Raw genomic sequence first — 26,719 nt, forward strand, 5'->3', positions numbered from 1 at the left:
TAAAATTATGATTTTGAATCTTGATAATTAATTTTTTCTTCAATGTTATTATTGGTTTCTTCTGTAAATTGTATTGTATTGAAAGTATTGAATCGTGGCATAAGTATATTGCAATATGTATCGTATCGTGAAGGGGCGTATCGTTTCAGCCCTATATATACCTGTCACTGTCCACCATAAGGCTAGATTTATAATTATGTTTTATATGTCCATTATCTTAGTTGTGCAATCAACAGTCAGGGGCATCATTAAAACATGTTATTTGAAAAATAATATATATATATATATATATATATATATATATATATTAGTTATTTTACACAAACATTTATATTTTTAAAAAATATCCAAAGGCTGAAGTGAGCTTTTCTGATCGAAGTTTATCTGTTGGCGTTGTCATCTAGGGCTGGGACGATTCAGGGTTAGCTCGATTCGGTTCGGTTTCGATTCAGAACACCACGGTTTGATTATTTTAGATTCGGTTCTTTAAATTGTTAGGTCCAATTTATCAGAATAGCATAAACATTAACAATTTTAATGAGTATAGCATCTTTGATTTTATTTTATTCAAGTTATATAACTATATGTCGTCATTTGTAAACATCATATCTATTTATGATGACATTTTATAACTTTGATAGAAAAAAGAAAACATTGACAGTGAGACTATTAAAATTTGTTATATTAATGTGCTGCATAAGTTTTGGATTATTAAACAAATCTATAGTGAATCTAAAATGTATATGATATTGTTTTCATTGATATGTAAAAATTCAACAATTCTATCAATTGAGAGTCTTTGAAAATATCTCCTTTATTGATTTACTTCTCTCATATTAACTGTCAAATCTGTGTCATTATACCTACGATGTTGATTTCACTCCACCACTGACAAAAATGCTATATATGTAATTAAAAAGATGAACTGCAATGACCTTACGGACCATATTCTGGTGGTATCTGAGTGGTGAAAATGCTAACTCTCAACACGGTAGTGATTTAAATCCCTGTTGCATAAAAACCACATTCTGCACATCACTCGAACGCCATATTTGTTGTTTTGGTGTACATGTAAACCAAACTGAAATCCGGAATTTGTAATCGATGCATCGAATCGAATGGTATGAATCGCGGTGCACCAAAATTTCTTGTCTTCGCAAACTTTTCACATTTTCATCTTCTCTAGAACCACTTGGCCAATTTCAACCAAACTTGGCACAAAGCACCCTTTAGACTGTTAGGAGAAGAAGTTCTATATATACAGCATACAGTACATTATGCGGTATGAAAAGTAGTTGAATTAGGACACAGGTGTTTATGGTAGTGATGTATATACACATTTATACCTGATGATCAGTCTGCACTGGCAGTGATTCAGATTGGCGTCGTCCATCGGCAAATGGCCGATAAATATTGAAAATGGCCGACTAAAATTCTCGATAAAGGCCAACATGGCCTATGAAATTTTTGCTTTTGGTTCAGTACGGCCGATCGTTTTTTAGTGTTTATCGGCCACAGGAAAATAACCGCTATCTGTCTTAGTTTGTCATAATACAAGTACTCAATCGATCGTTTGTAAAGAAGATTTTGATTTACTTTTGAAAAACTTCCCGTCCAATCAAAATACTTTGAGAAAAAAATTAATTGGTGCCCCTGTTGATCTCGTTTGTGTTTGCAACAATCAGCGGGAACCAGTTTTGAAAAAGAAAACGGCTTCAAAGAAGAGAGTCCGGTTTGATGATCATGATTGGCAACAAACCCTATTAAACATAAGATTTTCCGGTTGCGGTTGCTCAGTGCTTCGTAACTAGGAGGTCGTGACTTCGAGTCCCGCTCGTGACATAGCCGCATCACACCTAAGAAGTAAACATGGTTAGGGTAGTGATTGCTCCTTTGCCAATTAAACGCTTGTCATTTACTAGATTTAGAAGTGAGATTATCACGGGTCTTTTGGATGCAACCTCAAAAATGAAGGTACTGTGTAGCTGCAGGCATTAGCACGTTAAAAAACCCGCACTGCTATGGCCCTGAACCCTCAGCATAGGTCTAAATTTGTGATACTTCACCTACAACTGGTGACGTCTCACAACGCATTGCAACACAGGAACGACCAAGAAAAATTCCGAAACAGTTGACTGCATTCATGATAATTAAACTGAAGAAATGAAAAATAAAAAGTCAGTTTAATTTTAAGGTTTTGAGTTTATTTTGCAGCATTGCTTCATATGTATTTAGGGCCTAAAGTTTTCATGGAGTTAGGCCAAAATGGCCTATAATAATTTTTGTATCATTTAGGCCCTCTGTCCTATCAAATTGCATTCCAATCTGAGTAGTGATGTATACACAATACCTGATGATGATCTGCTGTGGTAGTGATGTACATACACAATACCAGATGATGATCTGCCACTGGTAGTGATGTGTACACAATACCTGATGATGATCTGCACTGGTAGTGACATATACACAATACCTGATGATGATCTGCACTGGTAGTGATGTACCGGTATACACCATACCTGATGATGATCTGCACTGGTAGTGATGTATACACGATACCTGATGATGATCTGCACTGGTAGAGATGTATATACACAATACCTGATGATGATCTGCCACTGGTAGTGATGTATACACGATAAAGATGATGATCTGCACTGATAGTGATATATACACGATAAAGATGATGATCTGCACTGGTAGAGATGTGTACACAATACCTGATGATGATCTGCACTGGTAGTGATGTATACACATTACCTGATGATGATCTGCACTGGTAGTGATATGTATGTACAATACCTGATGATGATCTGCACTGGTAGTGACGTATACACAATACCTGATGATGATCTGCACTGGTAGTGATGTATACACGATACCTGATGATGATCTGCACTGGTAGTGATGTATACACGATACCTGATGATGATCTGCACTGGTAGTGATGTATACACGATACCTGATGATGATCTGCACTGGTAGTGAATTATACATGATACCTGATGATGATCTGCACTGGTAGTGATGTATACACAATACCTGATGATGATCTGCACTGGTAGTGATGTATTTATACACGATACCTGATGATGATCTGCCACTGGTAGTGATGTATACATGATACCTGATGATGATCTGCACTGGTAGTGATGTGTATACACAATACCTGATGATGATCTGCACTGGTAGTGATCAAGGCTCGAAATTAGCGAGAAATACTCGCAAAATGCGAGTACATTTGAAAAATAGCAAGTACAAATAGTGGACACTCGAAAATCTTAGCGAGTGGTGATTTACAAACTATGATCGTATCGTATCCATTTTATATGGTGATGCGCTATTTGCTTTTCTTAAACTTGCACTCTGAATCATACAAACGCTTACATGAAAGACCGATTTCAACAACGGTTTCTATCCGGATTTTTCTTTTACAATTTTTTAAGAAACTCAGAGTCAAACAGATGCTTTGGAGGTCAGACATCGCATTATGATGAACAATATAGACATGTTCACCTATAGGGGTGATTAAATTGAATTGCAAGTATAAGGTTTTTGTTCATTTATCTAAAAAAAAAATCGGAGTCTATATTTTACCAAGTCTTCTGGTAGTTATTTTTATCAGAATCATGAAAATATCCTATCTAAATTAATTTATTGTCAATGAGGTCGGGTTGTAGTGATGACACGAGTGCACTGCTCACCGCATAGACAATTATTTAAAAAGTTCATGGGGCTGACGTGATCTTGCTGCTTACAAAACCATAAGTCCCGGATTCGCTTTGAAAAATCACTAATGACAACCCTGATGTGACATGAAATTGGAAGACAGGATCTAGACCTGCGGTAAACAGGTTGTGGATTAGAGGTGCGATAATCAAGAGACCTAAACATTGCACCATATGACTTATGTAACTTAGTGTCTTGTCCAAACGATGTCTGTTGACCCACTAGGCTCAGTAATGAATAACGATGGGGAAAACCATTGATTTAAAAAAAAAAAACATTAAAAAGAGCACTGCTTCATTATTTTTATTTTAGCTTGTAGGTTTTCATTTTAGCCTGTGGATTTTTTACCCACAGGCTAAAATTAGCCTGTGGTAAAAGAAGTTAATTTCGACCCCTGGTGATGTATATATACACAATACCTGATGATTATCTGCACTGGTAGTGATGTATACATGATACCTGATGATGATCTGCACTGGTAGTGATGTATACACGATACCTGATGATGATCTGCTCTGCATGGCAGTAATGTATACACGATAATGATGATCGTGATGTATACACAAAACCTGATGATGAGCTGTGAATATTTATACACACTCAGGGTAACTGTTTAACCATTGTTTAATTCTTGTTTTCAGTGTCTTCTCCGGTGAAAAAGGAGGTCCCTGTCGGTAGTGATGTAAATGACAGTCCGTCAGAGCCGACCTTGGATAGTCCAGAGAGGAAGGAGAAGATGAAGCACCACCACCACCCAAAACACCACAAGCACCATAAACATAAGCACCACAGTGAAAAGCGGCTCCCCTCAGATTTAACAGGCCATTATGAGAACCACACACCATGTCCTGCAAAAGTTGTAGGTAGTGAAAGCACAGAATCTCCTCAGAAAACATACGTCCTAAGTCGTGATGACGTCACAAATACAATAAGAATATCATCCAGCAAGAAGCGCATTGTCAACAATTGTGGGGTGCAGGTGAACTTAAGGCGGAGGACGGAAAATCGATATGTGCAGGTGAATTTATCCAGAAGGCATGACACGCCAGGTGTGCAGACTCCAGAGAAGGTCAGTATGAATGGACACAGTATAAAACATGGCACCATCACCGGTCACAAGGTGTCCAGAGGGGTCCAGACTAGTACCACACCAAGTACACACAACATAGCAGCAAAGAGTGCACCGCCATCCGAAACTCCGAAGGCTTCAGAAGAGGTCAACCAGGAAATTAAAAAGAGTGAAATATTGACAGATTCTAAAGTCTTCTCTCTTCATAAGGATCTGGTCCCTAACAAAGATAACCCTCTTGTGAACTCGAAATACAAGCATTTAATGCACATTGAGCAGTATCCAAATGGTGGCGCATTGGTTCTTCATGTGTATCAGAACGAAATCTCAAAATTGTCCCCGGAGCAGATGGAAGAATTCGTGAAGGACTACTTTGACTTTGTGTACGGTGAGAGTAGTGAAGGCGTGGGGCACTGTGTGATGGGTATTGTACACGATGCCATAACTAACCTGCCAGATTTCATAGATTACTTCACAGAAAACCACCCAGAAATCACGGTCAAAGCGGGCGTACTGGGAAAATCGGACATTGAGACCATTACTATGTCGAAATACCAAGAACAAATGATCAAGTCATACAAGAATGGGACTTTTAGATGTGGCCCGCTCTTACAGATCAGTCTGGTGGGGACAGTACATGAAGAGGTGGGTGGGTTTTTTCCAGAGTTTTTGAATCTGTTGGAATCTAATCCCTTTCTAAAGGTCGTCATGCCCTGGGGAATCCGGTCCGCCGTACCGAAGATGCCCAGGAATCGCAGCAATGACGGTCCCATTCTCTGGGCGAGACCAGGGGAACAGACAGTACCCACAGCTGACATGCCCAAGTCTCCATTTAAACGTAAAAGGTAGGTAGACGTTTAGTCTTTAAAAATATTGATCTTTTTTATTCATGGGCCACAAATTGAGGCAGATTGCATTTGAAGTGCGTGTCTATCAGAAAACCATGCAGATAGCTACTCGTGTTAGGATTTTGGTTTCACTTTCTTTTGTCATGATTGTTCATATTGATGTATTAAAACAAAGTCAAAAACTGGAGACCAGCACCTCAAGTTTGATTATTCTCTTGAGTGGAGACCACAATGTTATTCAATAGGGCCTGCATCTAAAGTTATGAACTAGAAGAAATAAACAGATCATGAGAATAAACAGTGTCACAGGGTTTGAAACTAGCTTGAAAACTTTGGTAGCCACGTAGGCTAAATTTCAACCAAACTAATGGCACAAAGCATCCTTGGGTGAAGGGGACTCAAGTTTGTTCAAATGAAGGGCCACACCCCTTTCATGTCATAAGAGGCAACTAAATGGGGCAGCTAGTCCTTCAGATGAGATCGCAAAAACCAAAACTTGTGCTGTGTCACAGCAGGTGTGGCACGTCAAAGATCCCTCCCTGCTGAAAGGTCGTAAGTGCTGAGCATAGTACTAAATTTTGCAGCCCTTTACCAGCAATGTTGAATGAAAAATTATCGAGCAGGACGTTAAACAATCTTGAACAAGGGGCAATTAAAGTGTTAACTCTTGCAAAATCATTCTCATAATTCTTTGAACCATAAAATCTGATACAGTTTCAATTTATTTTTTTCAGTGTTTCTTGAAACATTTGATGTCTTGATGTTTGAACTTATGACCTTGACCTTAAAGTTTTTACCCAAATTTCAAAATTTTATCTGAAACTTTAACCTAGCTCATAACCAGTGATTCATTTTTGCGTGCGTCCTGCGTAAATTACGCATAGAATTTGCTTAGGACGCATGATTTCAATAACTGTGCATCCCAGTGGACGCATAAAAATTTAAAATTATGATTAAATGTTTTCATATTCCCCCCTGTAATTAGTACAAAATCTAAGCTCCAGAACGTACTACACACCTGAGATATTTTGAATGAAGAATTGTGATATATTTCATTGGTCAACTCGCATTGCATTAACCAATGAAACCAAATGATATATGTGGCATTATTATGGCAGGTAAACAAAACTGGGAACTTGAATTTCCTCGCAATATGTGATCAAATTCCACTGAATTTTGTTTTTATTTTATAAAACCTCCGAATCAGGGAAAGTTAACAACATTTTTGAAAAGTGATGTGAAGGATAATATTGCCAGTAACTATGGGTAAAAAAAACTAAATGCAGAGTCCCCGAAATCAAACGTCGTTCCTGAAAACGAAGTAGAGGTTGAGAAAATTTGAAAGGTGAAAAAAATGTCACCAAAAATGGCTTACACTTAATTCTTGGCATAAGATTTGAGAAAAATGAAGAAAATGGAGAAAAATGTATTTATTGCCGCATTTGCACAGAACACAGAAAAACTAAATGGCATGAACAAAGTACATGTAGCTAGGAATAAAAACTTCCAGCATTCAACTTTAAGCAGATGTGTGAACTTTAGGGCTGCAACTGGTACCCGAAATGACCGAAAACTGCGGGTCGTGTTGTTAGGGTCGGGTTCGGTTCCATTTTCCCTTATTTCGGTTCGGGTTTGGTTTTTAAAATAGAATCATTATTAGAAATATGTTTAAACGAAATGTCGTTAAAATCCTCAAAGGTGTCGGTATATTGATCAATTGTTAAATGATGGCATTGTGGACAAAACTGTAAATAATGACAATATATAATAAGGGCTGTTCCATTAAAACATATGAGGTACCCGGGGAAGGCACTTTAAAATTTGGGTAACCACCCATAGAAGCATAAAAATGTAATGAGGGACCACTCACAGAAGCAATTTTAGTTAGTGCAGCACCACCCATAGAAGTGAAATAAATGTGAAATACACTTTTTCTTTAAATTCAATATGCATGAATGACTATTTATAACCCCTGAATAGAGGTCTATTTTCAGATGTTCCCAAGCATGATAGTAAAGAGAAGAAGAGTATCTTGGGTGTCATCACCATTCAAATAACTGGCCATCAATGAAGCTTGATCATAGAACCATCAATTTATTTTATCAAGACTGTCTTTCTTAAACATGATGAACTAAATTAATTTTATAAGTCTACCTGTTCATAAAAAGTCTAGTATTGTAAATGTTCAAAAACAACTATTAAAAGTTTTAAAATTGACTAGTATTTTGAGTATTAAAAAACAAGAAATTGTGTCTCTTTACGTAAATAAAATGATATTCTATGTTTCTTAGTCAATATATAAATTTACAACCTGCAGCTTAAGATTTGTGAAGCTCTATTCTACCGTTTTCAACAATTTCGATAAATTCCAATTTCTCGATTCATATTTGTGCGCCATGTTTGATGTACTGAAGTTTCAACTTCCGATTGTCAAGTCATTTGCATATGTCATATAAAGTAGTATTTACATCAATGGACAAGTATGGAGGCTAAAGCTATTTCGTCGGTATTGAGTTTGAATTTAATATCAAGTTAAAAACCGAACAGCAGAGTGTAAATTCTTTCTGCAACAATATGATTTTCCTTTCTTTGTCGAAGTGGCTCAAGTAACTACATTTTCGCGCCGATTGTCAATGTTTAGCTTTTTCATTAGATCCACCTACGAGATTTCGCGTTAACAAGCATGGCGGAGCAGACGAAGAATTTTGCATGCTGTACATTATATTTAATGAAAAACACCTTTATTAGACATGCCCGAGCACAAAGTTGGTACTCCTTTTGGTGTAATTTGTAAACAACATTTGGGACTAATACACAGTGAAGAGTTTATTATCGGTTATTCATAAAATTATTTTGCACCATTACGTAGATCCTATGGAATTGTAGCCTCATCCCGAAAACGTCAGAATAAAAAAAAATTGGATAGATCGAGCTACATTATTGCAGCTAGAAAAAATCAAAAACCGTTTCAAAGGACCACGAGCACGTTTCGTTTTCCATTTTGGACAAGGGAGATAATCCTAATTTCCGGTCGCTATAATTTTAGAGTCAAACTGGAAACAATAACCGGATCGCGGAACCTCATCGACCGAGATAAAATGAAGACAGAAAACGGCGTTCGTTTCACATTCTACTTTCAACCCTTCCCTTCTCTTGTTGCATTCCTCTTAGTTTTGGTAAAAAATAAAGATTTTATCAAAACAACCACCCACAGATGCAGTTTTCTGGCAGTAGGTACCCACCATATATGCAATTTTCTACCAATGACAAGCACCCATAGATTTTTTTTAAATTGCCGTCCCCGGGTACCTCATATGTTTTAATGGAACAGCCCTAACATATGACAGACACATTGAAAATACCCCACAGGATCAACATCATCAATGAGAAAACATTGAAAGCATGGATGGAAACAAGTAAAAGTGACAATGCTGTTTCTAGTACCATGGATATCGAGTCTAAACCTCAGTCCTGACGTCCCCGAGTAATTATTGTGACAAAATACATTGAAGGTTTTTGATTTTAACTGTATATTATATTTTAAAAATAGTTATATAGACCCGAACCGAAATACCCGAACTCGGAAGTAAAAAATTTAGAACAGACCCGACCCGAAAATTTTTTGAACTGTGACAGCCGTAGTTAACTTGGCGGATCATAAACTTATCTGTGTGTATGGATTGGATAGTTTCAGAAAATTTACATTGTACCACTCTCAAAATTCAAATCTTTGATTGATCTGTTGAATGAACTTGGTCTTGAGAAATTTTTCATCTCAAAATCATTTTGCAATATGAACAATGAATAAGAATTTTCTCCAAATGAATTATCTGATGGCTTTTAATAAAAAGCAAAATATTTATTCTCTAGAAGTGGATGACAACAGTAAGCTTCTTCCTTAACGTGGTTTTCCTGTGATTGTCAGGCTGTTTGAAATAATGAAATGTGGACTCGTTGATTTTAGATTGGGACTCATTATTGTAATCAAGGGGAGTCCGCTGAACTCATGATAACCATTTTCAAAATGAATCACTGCATAACTTTTGAATGTTGAGTGATACCTTTTTCATATGCATTCTTTGGTACAAGACCCCCTTTTTTTGGTACCAAAGTTTTTGACCTTGTAACCTTGACCCTGGATTTTGACTTACTCTTAAGAAAAGTTAACCTAGGCAAATTCTGAACTATTTAAGGTAGGACTTTCATATTTTGTATATATAGATGCCATATGGCAAGACATAACATTTTATACCGTGATTTTTATGCCCCCGAGATCGAAGATCGGGGGGCATATTTTGTTTTTGTCATTCTGTAATTCTGTCATTCTGTCTGAAACTTTAACCTTGCTAATAACTTTTGAACAGTAAGTGATAGAGCTTTGGTATTTCACATGAGTATTCCTTGTGACAAGACCTTTCCGTGGGTACCAACATTTTTGATCCCGTGACCTTGACCTTGGAGTTTGACCTACTTTTTGAAAACTTTAACCTTGCTAGTAACTTTTGAACAGTAAATGATAGAGCTTTGATATTTCACATGAGTGTTCCAAGGTTTGATATTAACTTTTTTTAGCACTAGACCAATCGGGCTACTTCAAATTATTTTTGCTTGACCTGACCTTACATCCACTAGCCCTGACCAACTTTCCAGAAAAAATCTGATAGATTTTTCATATCTAAATACTTATTTTAAATGACAAATGTTAAGTTTGAACTAAAATGCATTTAGCTAGCCACAGTTTTTTAATTTATTGGTTTACGGATTTTTGTTTTAAAAATAAGGGTCGGTCGGGAGAAAAAAAATTAAATTAAAATAAACATTTTTGATATCTAACGTTTTATTTTCAATAAATTATTAAAATCATTTTGTGAGTAAAAATAAACAAACCATGTATTAAATCACTGCTAAATATTAGATAAAAATTCTTCAGAGTGACTAGTATGCTATGAATTTGAAAAAAAAAATGCAATTTCAAATTCAGTGTATAATTATTATCTATGTTACACTTTGGTAAAGCATAAGCTGAGAAAATATGTAAGGTCATATCTCTTTGGTATTGTAAAGTATCCAGTATTTACAGTGAAACTTCTCTAAACCAGCCAGCTGTCGGACCGAAAAAAACGGCCGGTTTAGAGGGGTGGCCGGTATACTGAGAATTTAGCATTTAAAGACATTTCAGCTCAATTTGTATTAGATATTTCATTGACATACCACAAACCATATGATATGGTGTTCAAGGACTATTATTTCACTATTGGAAATAAAACAAAATAATTTACTAACATGTTTATTTTCAATTTATAGCACTAAAACTAATTAAATATGAATAAACATTTTTACATTGACATGCATAAATAATGGAAAACATTCCGTTTAAATAAAACTGCATTTGATATATATGTATAGAAATCTGTAGACTAGCAGCATTTATGTAGAATTTCGGCTTATGTTTTAATAAACAAAACAAACACATCGCCATTTGATTGCTGCAATTAATACACAGAGTAGGTACTGCTCACTTTGATATGGGGATCTATGATCAATTATCGGTGGAGATCAAACTAGACCGCTAGTACCTACAGGTAATTATTACGAGAAATAGTCTTGCTGCAATCATCTAATTTTAACTAAAAATTTATAACAGGATACATAAAGAAAACACAGAGGCCTATTATTGGAATTCCTCTTACCTATAAAATCTCTGTTTACGTCCATTGCTTATATCGTTAACAAATTTGTTTTGACGTTTTTGAAAATTTTAATTTTGATGTTTCTAAGGAATTTTAAGTCTATGGAAACCCCCCCAAAATCATTTATCTATTGAAAATTATCATTAACAGTCATGAGTTTGTTATTAATTAACTACCGCTTATATCCATGGTGCAACAATATGGCGTTAATTGATTGTATTCATTCAATATGTGCATATCTGTTTATAACATTTCCTACAGAAATTTGAAAGGGTCACTTGGATTAGCCAAGCACCAATTAACACCCTGGACAGCACAGGTAAACTATAGAACTTATAGAGGCCACTTGTGTTTTTCACACCTCCGGTGGATAATTTCCCACCTGGCCTGTAGGTCAGTCATTTTTCACACCTGGCCAATCTTAATCACCACTCTGGCCCAAATTTTCTAGTATTCAAATTGTGGCCTGTATTATAAGGGTAAATTACACATGTTTGTTAACAATTGTACTTTAAAAAGTGGCCGATGTCCGGTTTTCAGGGGTGGCCGGTTTTGTGAGACTTTCTTTGTAAGGAAATGTTAAGGTTTCTGCCGGGACTTTGAAAATCGGCCAATATTCAGGGAGAACCGGTTTTCTGAGGGGCCGGTTTGGAGAAGTTTCACTGTATATTACATTGTTCAGTAATTTTGCAGTATATATATGCTCAACAAAGAATTTACATTTACAAATTGTAAATATAATGAAAAAAAAATTAATATAGGAGCATTATTACAATTTTATGTACTAATTCCATTTTTAATTTCAGAATGTTCATACCCCATGAAATAATTTTAACCCCATTTTCCCCACATAGATATGCCCTTAGAATATTCTCTACCACCTTTTTTGAAAAGTTTTTTCAGTTTTTCATTTTTATTTGGTACTCAAATTCTCTCCACCACTACACAATTCAAGGTACACTAATTTTTGAGAAATATGCATACCTTTCCGAGTTTCATCTGGGAATTCGTCATATTTTTTACGGGCGTTCATTATAGTATCAAAAGCGTCTAACAATTTCTCACACAGTTCTATTCCCTGTTCGGATTTTTGACGACAGAGATGCACATACAATGTATTCAAATACGTTTATTATAATAATAATAATTAATAATAATTGGTTTTATATAGCGCCTTTTCCAGCGTATGCTGCTCAAAGCGCTTTACAATAATCAATGTACATTATTACCCCGGCAGACCTTATATCAGTCTAGAACTTTCTCAGCCTCCTAGGAAGCATACAGTGCAAGCTGCGATTACAAGCACTAGAGCACTAACATTCTAACAATATCTTTCACTGTCTATAGCCAAGTACCCCTTTTACACTTGGGTCGAGTGAGGAAATTCATGTAAAGTGCCTTTCCCAAGGACAAAACGTCAGCCCTACCGTGGCCAGGACTCGAACCCACGACCTTTCGGTCGAGAGTCTGACGGCCTAACCACTCGGCCACCGACGCCATATGGCATGTACTGCTGTGGTATAAAGTCACTAGTTAGAATAATCTAACTGTCTCGGTACAGGCCCTCACCACACTCAAACCGGATCCGTAGGACATTATCACTTTAACGATAGAACATCCTATCTAGTAAACTCGCTAATAACCGTACCTTTCCACTCATCCTTAAACACCCAAATAGCACTGCAAAAATACCGCCAATTGTATGAGAAATATTTATTTCTATCAAATTTCCTTTTTTGGGGTGACGAAATGCCATCTGGCATATATTTTGTCGACAAGAACGATATACAGGTATCGTTACTGTCATCATGGCCATATTTGTTTGCATGGTTTTTGAAAATACGGAATAAAGATATTTCGCAAAACGAATAGTGATTACCAAATACAAATCAATAGGTTTACGTTTCATGATTTTCTATTCGTAAAATTTAAAATGCATTTTATTTTTATTTTCGGTTTGACTCGTTGGGTAGAATCTGCGGAATTTAAAAAAAAAGTAGAAATTTGCATTTTATTTTTTTTCCCGATTTCCCAGAAATTAGGGTTGGTGGATCCGTAAACCAAGAAATAAAAAAAACTGTGGCCTTAATTGTCTCAAAAAAATCTATATATAGTCTTGTCATTCAATTTGATGCTTTTATTTTCAAACACATTTTCAGTTTCTTTAGATTCTACCGGCACAGAAATTCTTTAGTCCATGTAGAATAGGATAACCTCAATCTTATTTTAAAATTTCTATTTCTTTAGCCCTATTTTGTTTCTCCCCAACCTTTTCCTTTTTTCTCTTTCTTGGGACATCTTTTGCTTTTCTTGAGGACGAGAAGTCATATTTGAATATAGACATTCCCGCACATATGTAAACACCGAAAAATTGCTGTTTACGATGTAATTTATTAATTTGATAAACACTTTCTTCAATTAAAATGAACTGTTTTGTTTTTTAAATGAAAATTAATTCAATAATTCTATTTATCCAAAACATAACTTTATATACACACATTAACATTGTGTAGATGTCGTAGAACATCACTTCCCGACCATGACTTGTTAGAACTAAAGATAAAGATCATATATGTCATCATGCGATTCAAAATTGCTCGCAAAATCTTAACAGTTATTTGTTTTTTAAGAATAAAATATCTAATGGTTTAAAGTAAAGTTTCTTAAATTTGTTTATTTTTTCAACACGACCAGTCGGACTTAAGTAAATCGACATTTTACCTGACCGGGCCTATCATGTACAGTAGTAGACTGGGTCGGTTGGACGTGCCTTAGTGTCAAACCCTGATAATAGTGAAATAGTGAAAATACATTGGTGACTTTTAAAAATGTTCTCCAGAACCACTGGTCTAATTTCAACCAAAAGTTTGTTCAAATGAAGGGTCACGCTACCTTCCAAGGGAGATACATTTAATAGCAAAATAGTGAGAGTGAAAAAAAAAAAACCATTAACAACTTTTAAAAATCTTCCCCATATTTTAAATTTGTAAAAGTTATAGTCCCCGGGGGTAAGATTATAGGGCCACAATAAGGGATCAAAGTTTTACATACAGGGCTTGAAGCTAACTTTTTATGTCTTTAACAGTCACCAGTCCAGCTGGACTGATGGGGTATAATTTCAACCAGTCCGCAGAAAAATTTACCAGTCCAACAGCTAAAGTTTTCCAGAAATAATTAAACATATTTCTTTTATGTTATCAAAATGAAATTTAACTCAATATGCCTAGCTCAGACAGTATTGTAACACTTATGTGGATTTATAATTTATGAATCAGATTCGTCTGATATCTACAGATCAAAGCATGCCAAATGTGTGTTTTAAGATTCCATAAATATATTTTACAAAATGATGCTATAGAAAATTGACCTGTAATAAGTCCCATCGGACTGACTAAAACAAATGTATGTCAGTCCGTCACACTTTTAACCAGTCACAGACTGACGGGCATATGCATATTAATTTCGAGCCCTGGCATACAACAAATATATAGGGAAAATCTTTAAAAATCTTCTTCTCAAGAACCACTGGTCCAGAAAAGCTGATATTTACATGAAAGTTTCCTGACATAGTGCAGATTCAAGTTCGTTAAAATCATGGCCCCCGGGGGTAGGATGGGGCCACAATAGGGGATCAAAGTTTTCTTCTCAAGAACCACTGGGCCTGCAAAGAAAGCTTCCTGACATTAAGTGCGCATAATCAAGTTTCTTAAAAGCAACCCCCCCCCCCCCCCCCCATGATGTAAGGTGGTGCCACAACAGGGGATCCAAGTTTTACATGCAATTATAATGGGGAATTCTTTAAAAATCTTTTGAAAAATCACTGGGTCAGAGAGGTTTACATTCACATAAGCTTCCTGACAATTAGTGCAGATTCAAGTTTGTTTAAATCATGACCCCCAGGAAAAGGGTGGTGCCACAACAGGGGAACAAAGTTTTACATACAAATTTATAGGGAAAATCTTCTCAAGATTCATTGGGCCAAAGAATTTTATATTTACAATGAAAGCTTCCTGACATGGTACAGATTCAAGTTTGTAAAAACCATGCCCCCGGGGGGTAGGGTGGGGCCACAGTAGGGATCTAAGTTTTACATGTGAATATAAGGAACATCTTTAAATATGTTGGGCCAAGGTAACTCGGGTGAGGAATGTGGCCCATGGGCCTCTTGTTACTAAGTTCTGTGGTATTGCATGAGTTAGCTCTCTTTGTATAATTGGAATTTCATTTGATATCAAATGCATTACTAAACTAGAATTTTTTTTGTTTCCTACATGTCAATAAGTTTTAATTTATGTATTATTGTATTTCTATCTATCAAACTACATGTACTGTCATGTATATAATGAAACATTTAAACTTAGAATATATTTATGGCATGTTGTTGTTTTTATACAGCTTACTCTAGATATATTGAAATTCAAGGAACCAATCTTTTGCTTTCAATATAACCGAAGTTCAAAATAAGCGAATTCGGAAATGTCGACCATATCGGAGGTTTCATCTGGCATCTCGATCCCGATTACAAAAGCAGAAATACAAATTTATTACATTACACAATTTACAACATTTAGATAATTGATTGAATTTAGTCCACTGAAGATTGTGAGTTTTGTTAACTTTTGTTTCTTATTGAGCTGACCAAGAATGCTGAATATTTCAATTTCCGATGTCTACAAAAATTCCGTCGTCTAATTTGGGTTGCGTCTGTAAATAATCTTTTTATTATTAAATTTACACATACAATTTCGAGGTTGATTGTACGTCACATTTTCATCCGGAATTTCGTTTTTGCTCTTGTCGCCGATATTTCCCTTGCAATATGTACATGTATATAATATCGGAAGTAAGTTCTTCCCTGGAAACGATCACCGTGAAAACGTTTGACACACATGTACATTTATCACGCCTCAGACAAAATTGTTGAAATCTAATTGGTCAGATCTTGGTCACATGACGCCGTGAAAAAAACCGTATCATGCGAGTAAAATCCATATTGGGCGAGTAATTTTATTTATCGTCGGGTTCGACTTGCAGCCGTGTCAAAAGGAAAGACATTTGACTAAGTTGTATGATATAGACCCCCACATATACAGTTAGAGGTCTTCGACGTGATAAATTCGTTACACAGTTAGTTAGTGACCTGATACGGAAAAATACATGGTGTGAAAAGAAAAGATACGGGTTTTCTTTTCACACCATGTATTTTTCCGTATCAGGTCACTAACTAACTGTGTAACTAATAGTATGTCTAACATCAGAATTTCTGATTTATTTTTTTTAAATAAAGTTCACTAACATAAGCAAGTGGGATCATGTTGTCTGTAAAGGTATTGTCGTTGTCCGTGTCAGATGTTATAGACTTTATTTGGAGATTTTAATGTGAACCCAATCTTTCAAAAACTATTTTTAACGCACTGTGATAGCGGTAAGGTGTTTTAAATTACTGGGGTGAAGCAAAATTGTCATTTCATATTTTGACTTCAATCTTTACATCTAATGCAGTTATTAATTTGTATTTGGTGTCCAATGATAAAGTTTTCCTTTTTTGAGGGGGGAGGTCAAATTTTACAAATGATCCTGTCATCAAGCTGTTAAAGAGTGATTATACCCCACTGTTATTTTATTCCTATAAAAACACACAATGAAAAGTAAGCCATGGGAAACCAATTAACTGACATCTACCTGTGTAATTGGGATCAAGGCCACCAACCTGGACAACTACCATTGAAGGTGACTTCAATATAGGGGTTATAAAAACAATACATTATCTACTCAGCAGACGGATTCAAAATAAGTGATATTTCAATATAAGCGATTTCAATTTAACCAATATTTTAATGCAAAGAAAATAAGAGACTGAGACTGGGGATTTTGTTTTACTTCAAAATAAGCGATATTTCAAAATAAGCGTCTTCAGTATAAGTGGAGTAAGTTGTATCATGAAAGTTACCATATGATTTCATGTCTGACGTCTGAATAAACTGAGTATGTGGCAAAACTTTCAGCATGAACTGCACCCGAAAATCTTGAGAGTTAGTTTTCTTAACCATTTGTTTTCAGGTATAAATGATATCAAACTCATGTTATTGTTAAAAGGAGTTTATTGAATGTTGAAGTTAGAATTTCAAATAGGAAGAGATAGAGATCAATGTCATGTAGTGAAATTGATGGCCGATTTCCAGTGGCGGACACTAAAATATGCAGGCCCTGTACATAAAAAACACCTAATATCGATGGAGACGCTGCATTTAGATTTTCTCGAAAGCTTTGAGATATTTATAATACAGTAAATGAGCTAGATAGTAATTGCATACATTAAGTGAAGGGACCTTGATTTGATTTTAAAATGTCGGTCATTTTCAGCATATAAAGCAGGTGGCCAGCCCTACAAACGTTATCTTTGACATATACATCATGTACAATTGCTTAATTCGACCATCAGCAATTTTGTGAAATGTACTTAATATGTGGTTTTGATAGTACCAATATAGGATGAGTGACAGTATTTACAGTGTAAATTGAAACCTTGAAATGTCACTCTGCCTTTTAGATGTATTTTTCAGTTATTTAATGAGTTATCTATATAATCATGATAATTTATGCCTTATGTTTCGCACACTGTGTGTATGCATTAGAAGCATGAATTCATAAAATTTACCGAGCAGAACTTGACGACAAATGCGTTTCATTTTAAAACATTTATACGTAATTGAAAACATAATTCTGGATTGGGACTGGAATCTTCCATTTGCGATTTTGTGCTTTTGTTGGGTTACCTACACAGTATGTATCAGCGTCTACTAATGTCCAGGACTGTTACACACCCGTTCACCTGTCTACATAATGGCGAAGGTGGAAAAATCCACGATACAGAGACATTTTTGTAAAAATTTTGGAAATGACAATGCATGTGTATCCGAGTAGAAATCACTACATGTAGTTTGAACCTGATAGATTATCTAACTAAGTCAGCATGCATCCTTTTCAAAACAAAACATTGTTTAAGCAGGGTATCCCTCTGTTTAAGCAGGGTATCCCTGTGTATAAGCAGGGTCTCCTTCTGTATAAGCAGGGTCTCCCTCTGTATAAGCAGGGTCTCCTGTATAAGCAGGGTCTCCCTCTGTATAAGCAGGGTCTCCTGTATAAGCAGGGTCTCCCTCTGTATAAGCAGGGTCTCCCTCTGTATGAGCAGGGTATCCCTCTGTATGAGCAGGGTATCCCTCTGTATGAGCAGGGTATCCCTGTGTATAAGCAGGGTCTCCTTCTGTATAAGCAGGGTCTCCCTCTGTATAAGCAGGGTCTCCTGTATAAGCAGGGTCTCCCTCTGTATAAGCAGGGTCTCCCTCTGTATGAGCAGGGTCTCCTTCTGTATAAGCAGGGTCTCCTGTATGAGCAGGGTATCCCTCTGTATAAGCAGGGTATCCCTCTGTATAAGCAGGGTATCCCTCTGTATAAGCAGGGTCTCCCTCTGCATAAGCAGGGTCTCCACAATGTCTGTATGTCAGTCTGTCAAACTCTCTTTAAAAGGATTCAATGGCAGACATCATGTGCTTATGAATGAAACGTATTTGGTATTAAATTAGGATTTTAATAGATATGATTCACGAGAGCATGGGTTGCCTTCAAAATATTACTTAGTACTTGCATGTATGAAATAAATCTATTTTTAAACTCATTGCAGGGGACTTAATGAGTTGAAGAATCTCTCTTATCTCCCTCGGGCTTCTGAACCTCGGGAAAACTTGGTGGAGGATCGAACTAGGTGTCATGCTGATCATGTTGGGCATGGATTTGACCGCAGGACCACAGCAGCTGTGGGGATGCTAAAAGCAGTGAAATCCGAAACTGAGGGGTTTGTGTTTACAACTTTTAGAAGAGATGGAGATGTATAAAGTTTTGTGAATGTAAATAGCCAATCGGCTAATCAAATGTTTGGCTAATCTGATTATTTTTCTCTAACAAATGGGCTATTGGATTAACCAGGACCCCCTGTATACTGTATACTGTATGCTCGCACAGTAAAACACAGTTATCTAGTATACTTATACAGTAAAACATGGTTACATGGTATACTTGCACAGCAAAACTCTTACTTTCACTTTTGAATGTTCGGTGCTTGAACCTATTACTTTCACTTCTGAATGTTGGGTCACTACCAATCTTATATGTCTTTGGTTTGACACAGTGTCAATATTGAGTATCAACCCCGGACCATCAGATTGTGAAGTGAGTGCATTACGCCTCTTGCCAACCGGAAGTAAATCAATGAAATTAAATTTGATTTATACAGATTAGAAAATCATGTAATTGTTTTACTACATATATCTGTGAATTGTAACATATGAAAAGGGGGTAGGTTAGGGCTACAATAAGGATCAAAGTTTTACATGTGAATATGTTTGGGAAATCTTTAACTATGGGCCATAGCTACTCAGGTGAGCGATGTAGCCCATGGCCTTTTGTGTAGGCATATCAAACCTAAAACGTATTGACATGGTATTAATTCATGGCCCCTTGGGTGAATTTAAGGCCACAATAGAGGTATGAGGCTGAGCAAGATAAAAGAAGAAAAATATTCCACAGACAGACAAAAAAGGTCTACTTAACTTTTGGTGGATGATGAGTCAATTGCTGTTTGAAAATAATGAATTCTCTTTCTGTCATTCTCAGGGGCTGTGACACGCGGGTTGTGAAGGATGTGATCTGCTTTCACTCGGGGGACTTTATGCAACTGGTAGACAAACTTCAGCTGGATCTTCATGAGCCGCCTGTGTCTCAGGTATAGTGTCAGATTTACCAATGAGGCATAAACTTGGGAAAAGAATGGGTTTAATGCGGCCAAATACTTCATTAGTTAATGAGAAAAAACCTGATTCACAAACCCCAAATTATGGCCCTTAAAATATATAAAAATTAAAGTAAATGTTGAATAGGAGTATTGGTGTTATAAATATGTATCGGAATCCGGGGTTTAAAAAAAAATTTAGATTTTGAAAATAGGAGCACAACTAAAGCTGTATACATACTAGAACTGGATATGGTACCGTATTTTTGTTATTTTTCACCAAAAACTGGCTATTTTGTTAAGGTTTAGCCATACTGGTTTCATCTCGCCCAAAATATTTAAAGTATTTTTATAGTATTACACCTTTTCAATTGACCAATGCAAAAAATTTTTAGGGCGAGCTAGGAGCACTACTTTTATTTTTCAAAAAACGATATTCCGAATTTGCTGAAAAATATTACGGTTATAATGCGCTGGTGGTGGTAAACTTGAATTTTACAAATAATATGGCTGATTTAAGTATCTTATAGAGAAAGAAACTACATTTTTTATTTCATGTCATGTATAGGTCATTTTAGTTCAGTGTTTATTTTTAAAGCAAGGGAAATTCCTCACCTAATAATAGTTTTCGGTTGCAGCTTGTTTTGCCCTTTTACTATACATATATTATTTATTTTACAAAATTGTTACTACGCAGCTTTAGACTGTCAACATTCTAAATAACTGTTTTATTTAACGTAACTTTACGTACACTGGGAGCAAGTCCTTCTTTGATTTACAGTACACCCAAGATTCGGGCTGAATATTAGCATGGCCTGGTCAGGAAAAAAGGAATTCAAACTAAAAGATTTAAACTACAATATGACTTACCATATAGCATGCAGCATTGCTGCCAGTTTAATCCGACACAGTAAATTATGTAAGCAATTCATAGATAGCAATCCACAGGTTGTCGATGAGACATTACGTCATCTGTTGTAAGACATTCATGACGCATTTTATGCTTCGTTATCAAGAGCAATACCTTCAAGCGTACTTCGACGATTTTATGCGTTTGTCTAACCCACATGTTAATGATAGAGTGTGTGTCATTCAAAACACCATCTCTGGAATCGGGTGTGTTAGTTCATAATTGGCGATGAACTTTAGCCATAATGTTGGAAGGCTTCACTAATCACCCAAGCTGTTGAACCATTTATTGAGACCTGGGTCTACTCGGAAAAGGCGAGTGTGGATTAGCGGTCATTAATTACAGTTGATGTAGCCGCGGGTGTGAAGGTGTGACTTAATGACGCCAAGTATGGTAAGCAGAGCGGAAAATTGACTGCACTTTGAGATAAACAAGGTGAATTTAGGATATGGGACCTTGAAAATACTTCAACATAAGTGGAGTATTCGAGATTACCGTGTTCGAAATATCAGAAGTTTTTTTAATCCTTTATATAGGGAAAACGGCTAGGACCGGTGGTCGACTTCGACTCAAGCGGGGTATTTGAGATAAACCATATTCGAGATACAGATATTTTACTGTATATACAAGTCGCCGTTTTATGTTTTAATATTCACCCAGTAATATTTCCCTTAGTATTTATTTCTTTGTTTTATCACACGAAGGTGCACGGTGGCACAAAGGAGGCACAGATGTCAGATATCCACGGAGATCCTCCGTGGACTTAAAGGTCTACCTCGCTCAGAAAATTAAGACTTCAGAGGTGCCGGCAATTTTAAAGGTCCACCGTGTTTTAATTTTTAAAAAAAATTGTAAAGTGTTGGGGGGGGGGGGGTATATCACAAATTTAAACATCGTGATAAAAAATATACAAGTTCCTAGTATTTTAACAGTTGTGATTTACAACCAGAATAAGCCCAAAAGATATATAAATATTAACCTATGCATCCATTTTTGTGTATAACATTGTGATTCTCATAACGTCAACATCGTGACGTTACATAGTTTTTCTGTTGAAAAACAACACAAAGTTTAAACGACTGTATAACCAAAACTAGAAAAGATATAGTTATTAAATAAATTGTTCTATAACCTATAAATCCTAGAACATTAACTGTGAAAGTCTCATTTATTTTGTCGAAAGGGCCAAAATTCTAGTATTTTGTGGCTCTGGTTCTTTGAAAGAGGAAAGGCAGAAATGTAATAGAAATATTTATTTTTCAGTGTGTGACATGGGTGGAAGATGCAAAACTGAACCAGCTCCGCAGGGATGGAATTCGCTATGCAAGGATTCAACTGAGAGATAATGACATATACTTTATTCCCCGAAATGTGATCCATCAATTTAAGACTGTGTCTGCGGTGACCAGCATAGCATGGCACTGTCGTCTGCAACATTACCACCCAGACATACTGGAGGAGGAAGAAATCACAGAGGACAACATTACAAAAGCAACAGAATCTCAAGACCTGGACCAACCTAGGAACACCTCGGAGGAAAAGGTGCAGGCAGTTAAGACCCATCCTGAAAACTCACCAGAGAAAAAGGAAAGGGTTCACTCATCTCATAGTCTGGAGAAGAAACAGAAGATTGGGCATCATGAAACTCTGGCCAAAAGAGACAAGTCGCATTCTTCTAGTACGCCAAGTAAAAGAGAGGTTTCTTCTGTTGGCACTCCAGATAAGAAGGAGTCTCATAGGCATCACAACACTGGAGAGAGGAGCTCTAACAAATCTCACAAGCACAATAGTAGTTCATCAGGCGATAAAAGAACATCCCACAAACACAGCTCGAGTTCATCAAGTCAATCGGACAAATCTGTGAAAAGACCTCATGAAGAAATGGTCAACAAAGATGGTGAAGGGAAGAAAAAGCATTTGAAAGATTCACATTCAGAAAAGGTACAAAAACATTCAAGTCTATCTGAAAAGCATCATAAACATTCTAGCTCAAAGCCCAGTCCCACAAAATCTCACCATCTTAAAGAAAATTCCAAAGAGAGAACAAGCAAGCATCATTTGAATTCTCCAAAAGGAGATCACAAGGACAAGTCCAGAAAGCATCATTCTAGTTCCTCAGGAAAAGGAAGTGGAGAAAGAACATCCCAGAAGAGACCCATCTCATCTGTGGATGGAAGTGGGGGAACAACACCCCAGAAGAGACCCATTTCATCTGTGGATGGAAGTGGAGAAAGAACACCCCAGAAGAGACCCATCACATCTGTGGATGGAAGTGGAGGAACAACACCCCAGAAGAGACCCATTTCATCTGTGGATGGAAGTGGAGAAAGGATGACCCAGAAGAGACCCATTTCATCTGTGGATGGAAGTGGAGAAAGGATGACCCAAAAGAAAACCATTTCATCTGTGGATGGAAGTGGAGAAAGAACACCCCAAAAAAGACCCATTTCATCTGTGGATGGAAGTGGAGAAAGAACACCTGTGAAAATGTCTAAATTAGAATGGCAGCAAAATGTAGAAAAGACTCCAATAAAATTCCTAGTTTCTTATTCCAGTTCTGGAGGTGGGAAAGAGAAAGGTCACCATCAGTCAACACCAAAGAAGCACAGTCACAGCCACACATCAAGTAGTGCACAGAAACTTCATTCAAACCTGACAGATAGCATTGTGCAAGACGGGGGTGATCTGAAAGATAGTGCAAGTGAGAATGGAAAGATTATGTTAAATGATTCTCAAGTCACAAAAGATAAAGTGGATTGTGAATCGGAATCTTTATCTCAACCCCAAGCAAGGAACTGTGATCTCCGAACTCCCAGCAGCAAACCAGAGGTCGATGAAACTAGTTGCATGTCATGGACACAGGCTGATGGTACTGATCACCTCAATGATAAGAATTCTGATACCTCACCATGTGGGAAAATTACAATTTCAGAAGGTGAGAAAAGCATGATGAATGTGCCGTCGGATGTCCCGAACACTGTTGTGAATGTGTCCGATTCTGCTCCATCGATGGAGGATGGAAATTCTTTAGTGGAAAGAAACTCTTCTGTTCAATCAACGTTAATGGGGCTTCATGATAGTGAAATGTTGACTGTATCGAAAGAACCCGTGGACAGTTCACATTCACTGGATACGAATGGAGAGGTTATGTCAACCTGAAGAAAGTCAGGGAATTAGAATGTTTATCATATTATTATTTATTTTGTTTCATCTCTCTCTCTCTCTCTCTCTCTCTCTCTCTCTCTCTCTCCTTAATTTCAATGGATTTATTTAGATATATTATAAATTCACACATGAGAAGTGTAGCATTATATAAGTTGGAAAAGGTATTTATAACTTTTAAGCTGTCAGACAGGTTGTAGAACAGACGCCTAATATTTGGGTATAGTGTCGAAGATGTCTGCTTTTCTTCACAAAAGTATTTATCAGTTATTGCAAAGGCCTGGCTGCAAGAACAGCTGATTTTGGTCCAGAAACTTTACAATTTAGTTTACATGTTTTTGTTAAGTTCCGTAATTTTTTCGTGTGGAAATAGTCAGGAAAACAAAGCGACATAAAAGAGTTGGTGATTTTTACACTATAGGACTACTGTCTAAAAAGTCCATTCATAGACATCATGTGTCCACCCAAATTGTTTTCGTTGATTTAGATCATTAATAAGATTTGAATGTCAGGTTTTCTCAATTTGATCATAATTGACAATTGACGTCAACCTATACATTGCAAAGATATGAAAGTTAGCGACATTTCATCTGCTGAAAAAAATGATGGAAAATCCATTTCTGTGACCTAGTTAATCTTGTTCTTTGCTCAAAATGACAAGCTACAATATTTTTATTAGATTGTTTTCATTACTATGATTTCAAGGATTTGGGGTTGTAATTTTTGTTTTATGATAAATGTTTTTAGTCTTAAAGGCAGCTACCTCTTGGTGCACTGAACCGTGTAACCATGTGTGTTTTACTTGTAAACTTTAGTGCACTGAACCATGTATGTGAACTTTCCTAAGTGAGAGGAAAAGTTTAGAAAATTAAAAGCTTGACATCTCTCTCCTGTTTACAAGTTTGTGTATTTAATGTACATAACTTTTATTATCAGTGTACATAGATTTATTGTTAATGTACAAAATATCATTGTGTGTATTGCAATTTCTATTGTTTTTCATGATAAAATAGTTGTACATATAGCAGATGATTAGTACACCGCACAGGAGAGCGCTCACTGAACACTGAAAGTCCGGAAAATAAACTTACAGGTACAGAGTACTATTGTACTGATGTACTAGTTTGAATTGGTAGTACTAGAGACGAGGTAGTGAGGGGGTAGTTTATGTCCTACTGTGTACATGTACACTTACACCAAGGTTTGATGCCATCACATTGTACACACTCTGCAACTTTGTTTAGTCACGTAATAGGGCTGTATATAAGTTACGTCTTTGACGTCAATGACACAATGAATTACAATGCATTTTCTTTTCTTTTTTTTTTTTAACTTTGAAGTAAAATTTAACTTGATAAAAATAAGAGTTTTTAGTCCACTACATTACATAGAAAAGCAACAAATGTTCAGCCAATCTATGCCTTCATGTGGAAGCTTAATTTCACATGTCACATTTTTCATTTAAACATGATGTCATGAATTTTGGTTTTAGATGCCGTTTTAATATGGTGTTCTTGTAATTTATGTGTTGATTAACTACATGTATATAAAGTTGTCTTGTATGTGTTGATTAACAGTATAAAGATATATATCTATGATTTAAAATGTTGTGTTGTTGTTGGAGACAAATTTAGACGTATGCTTAGCGCTCGGGGCTGTAGCAGTGAGGGTTCTTTATCATGCCAACGCCTGCTGTGACACGAGACCTCCGTTTTTAAGGCCATATCCAAAAGATCCGTGATTCTTTGCCGAGCGTTTTGGCGAAGTAGCAATCTTTACTTATTTTAACGTCCTAGGTTTGACGCGGCCATGGCACGAGCGGGGCTCGAACTCGCGACCTCCCAGTTATAAAGCGAATGCTCTACCACTGAGCTACCGCGACTGGTTTCGCTTTCAGTAAAGTGAATTTTATTCTCTGTAGATTTGAATCATATGAACTTGTTGGAAATAGATAACTGAATTCGTCCCCAGCACTTATTGGATATAAATAACTGAGTTCGTCCTCAACACTTATTGGATATAAATAACTGAGTTCGTCCTCTACACTTATTGGATATAAATAACTGAGTTCGTCCTCTACACTTATTGGATATAAATAACTGAGTTCGTCCTCTACATTTATTGGATATAAATAACTGAGTTCGTCCTCAACACTTATTGGATATAAATAACTGAGTTCGTCCTCTACACTTATTGGATATAAATAACTGAGTTCGTCCTCAACACTTATTGGATATAAATAACTGAGTTCGTCCTCTACACTTATTGGATATAAATAACTGAGTTCGTCCTCAACACTTATTGGATATAAATAACTGAGTTCGTCCGCAGCACTTTGCAGTAAGCATGTTTTACTGGAGATTGCTTACACAAATTAATTGATATTCACAGATTGTATGATTTCTTTGACAATTTTGAGAACAACATGGACACCGAATGAAATGTGCGGGGCACGGATGCATTGCTTTTCATGTTTACCTATCCCAAACAAATGAGACTTTTTCCTTAATTGTGATTATGTGACTG

General features: G+C 36.4%; 1 protein-coding gene across 1 annotated transcript in view; it reads left to right on the forward strand.

The window, feature by feature from the left end:
* Positions 1 to 25,791, forward strand: part of LOC125653786 (lysine-specific demethylase RSBN1L-like) — a 36,484-nt gene extending 10,693 nt beyond the window's left edge. The window contains exons 2-5 of the mRNA XM_048883396.2: positions 4,371 to 5,643; positions 19,018 to 19,188; positions 20,007 to 20,115; positions 22,295 to 25,791. Coding sequence (XP_048739353.2) covers positions 4,371 to 5,643; positions 19,018 to 19,188; positions 20,007 to 20,115; positions 22,295 to 24,190 — 3,449 coding nt within the window. The 3' untranslated portion in view covers positions 24,191 to 25,791. The remainder of the gene's footprint in view (positions 1 to 4,370; positions 5,644 to 19,017; positions 19,189 to 20,006; positions 20,116 to 22,294) is intronic.
* The last annotated feature ends 928 nt before the right edge of the window (positions 25,792 to 26,719 follow it).

The sequence above is a fragment of the Ostrea edulis genome, chromosome 7, assembly GCF_947568905.1.
Source record: "Ostrea edulis chromosome 7, xbOstEdul1.1, whole genome shotgun sequence".
Classification (NCBI taxonomy): Eukaryota; Metazoa; Mollusca; class Bivalvia; order Ostreida; family Ostreidae; genus Ostrea; species Ostrea edulis.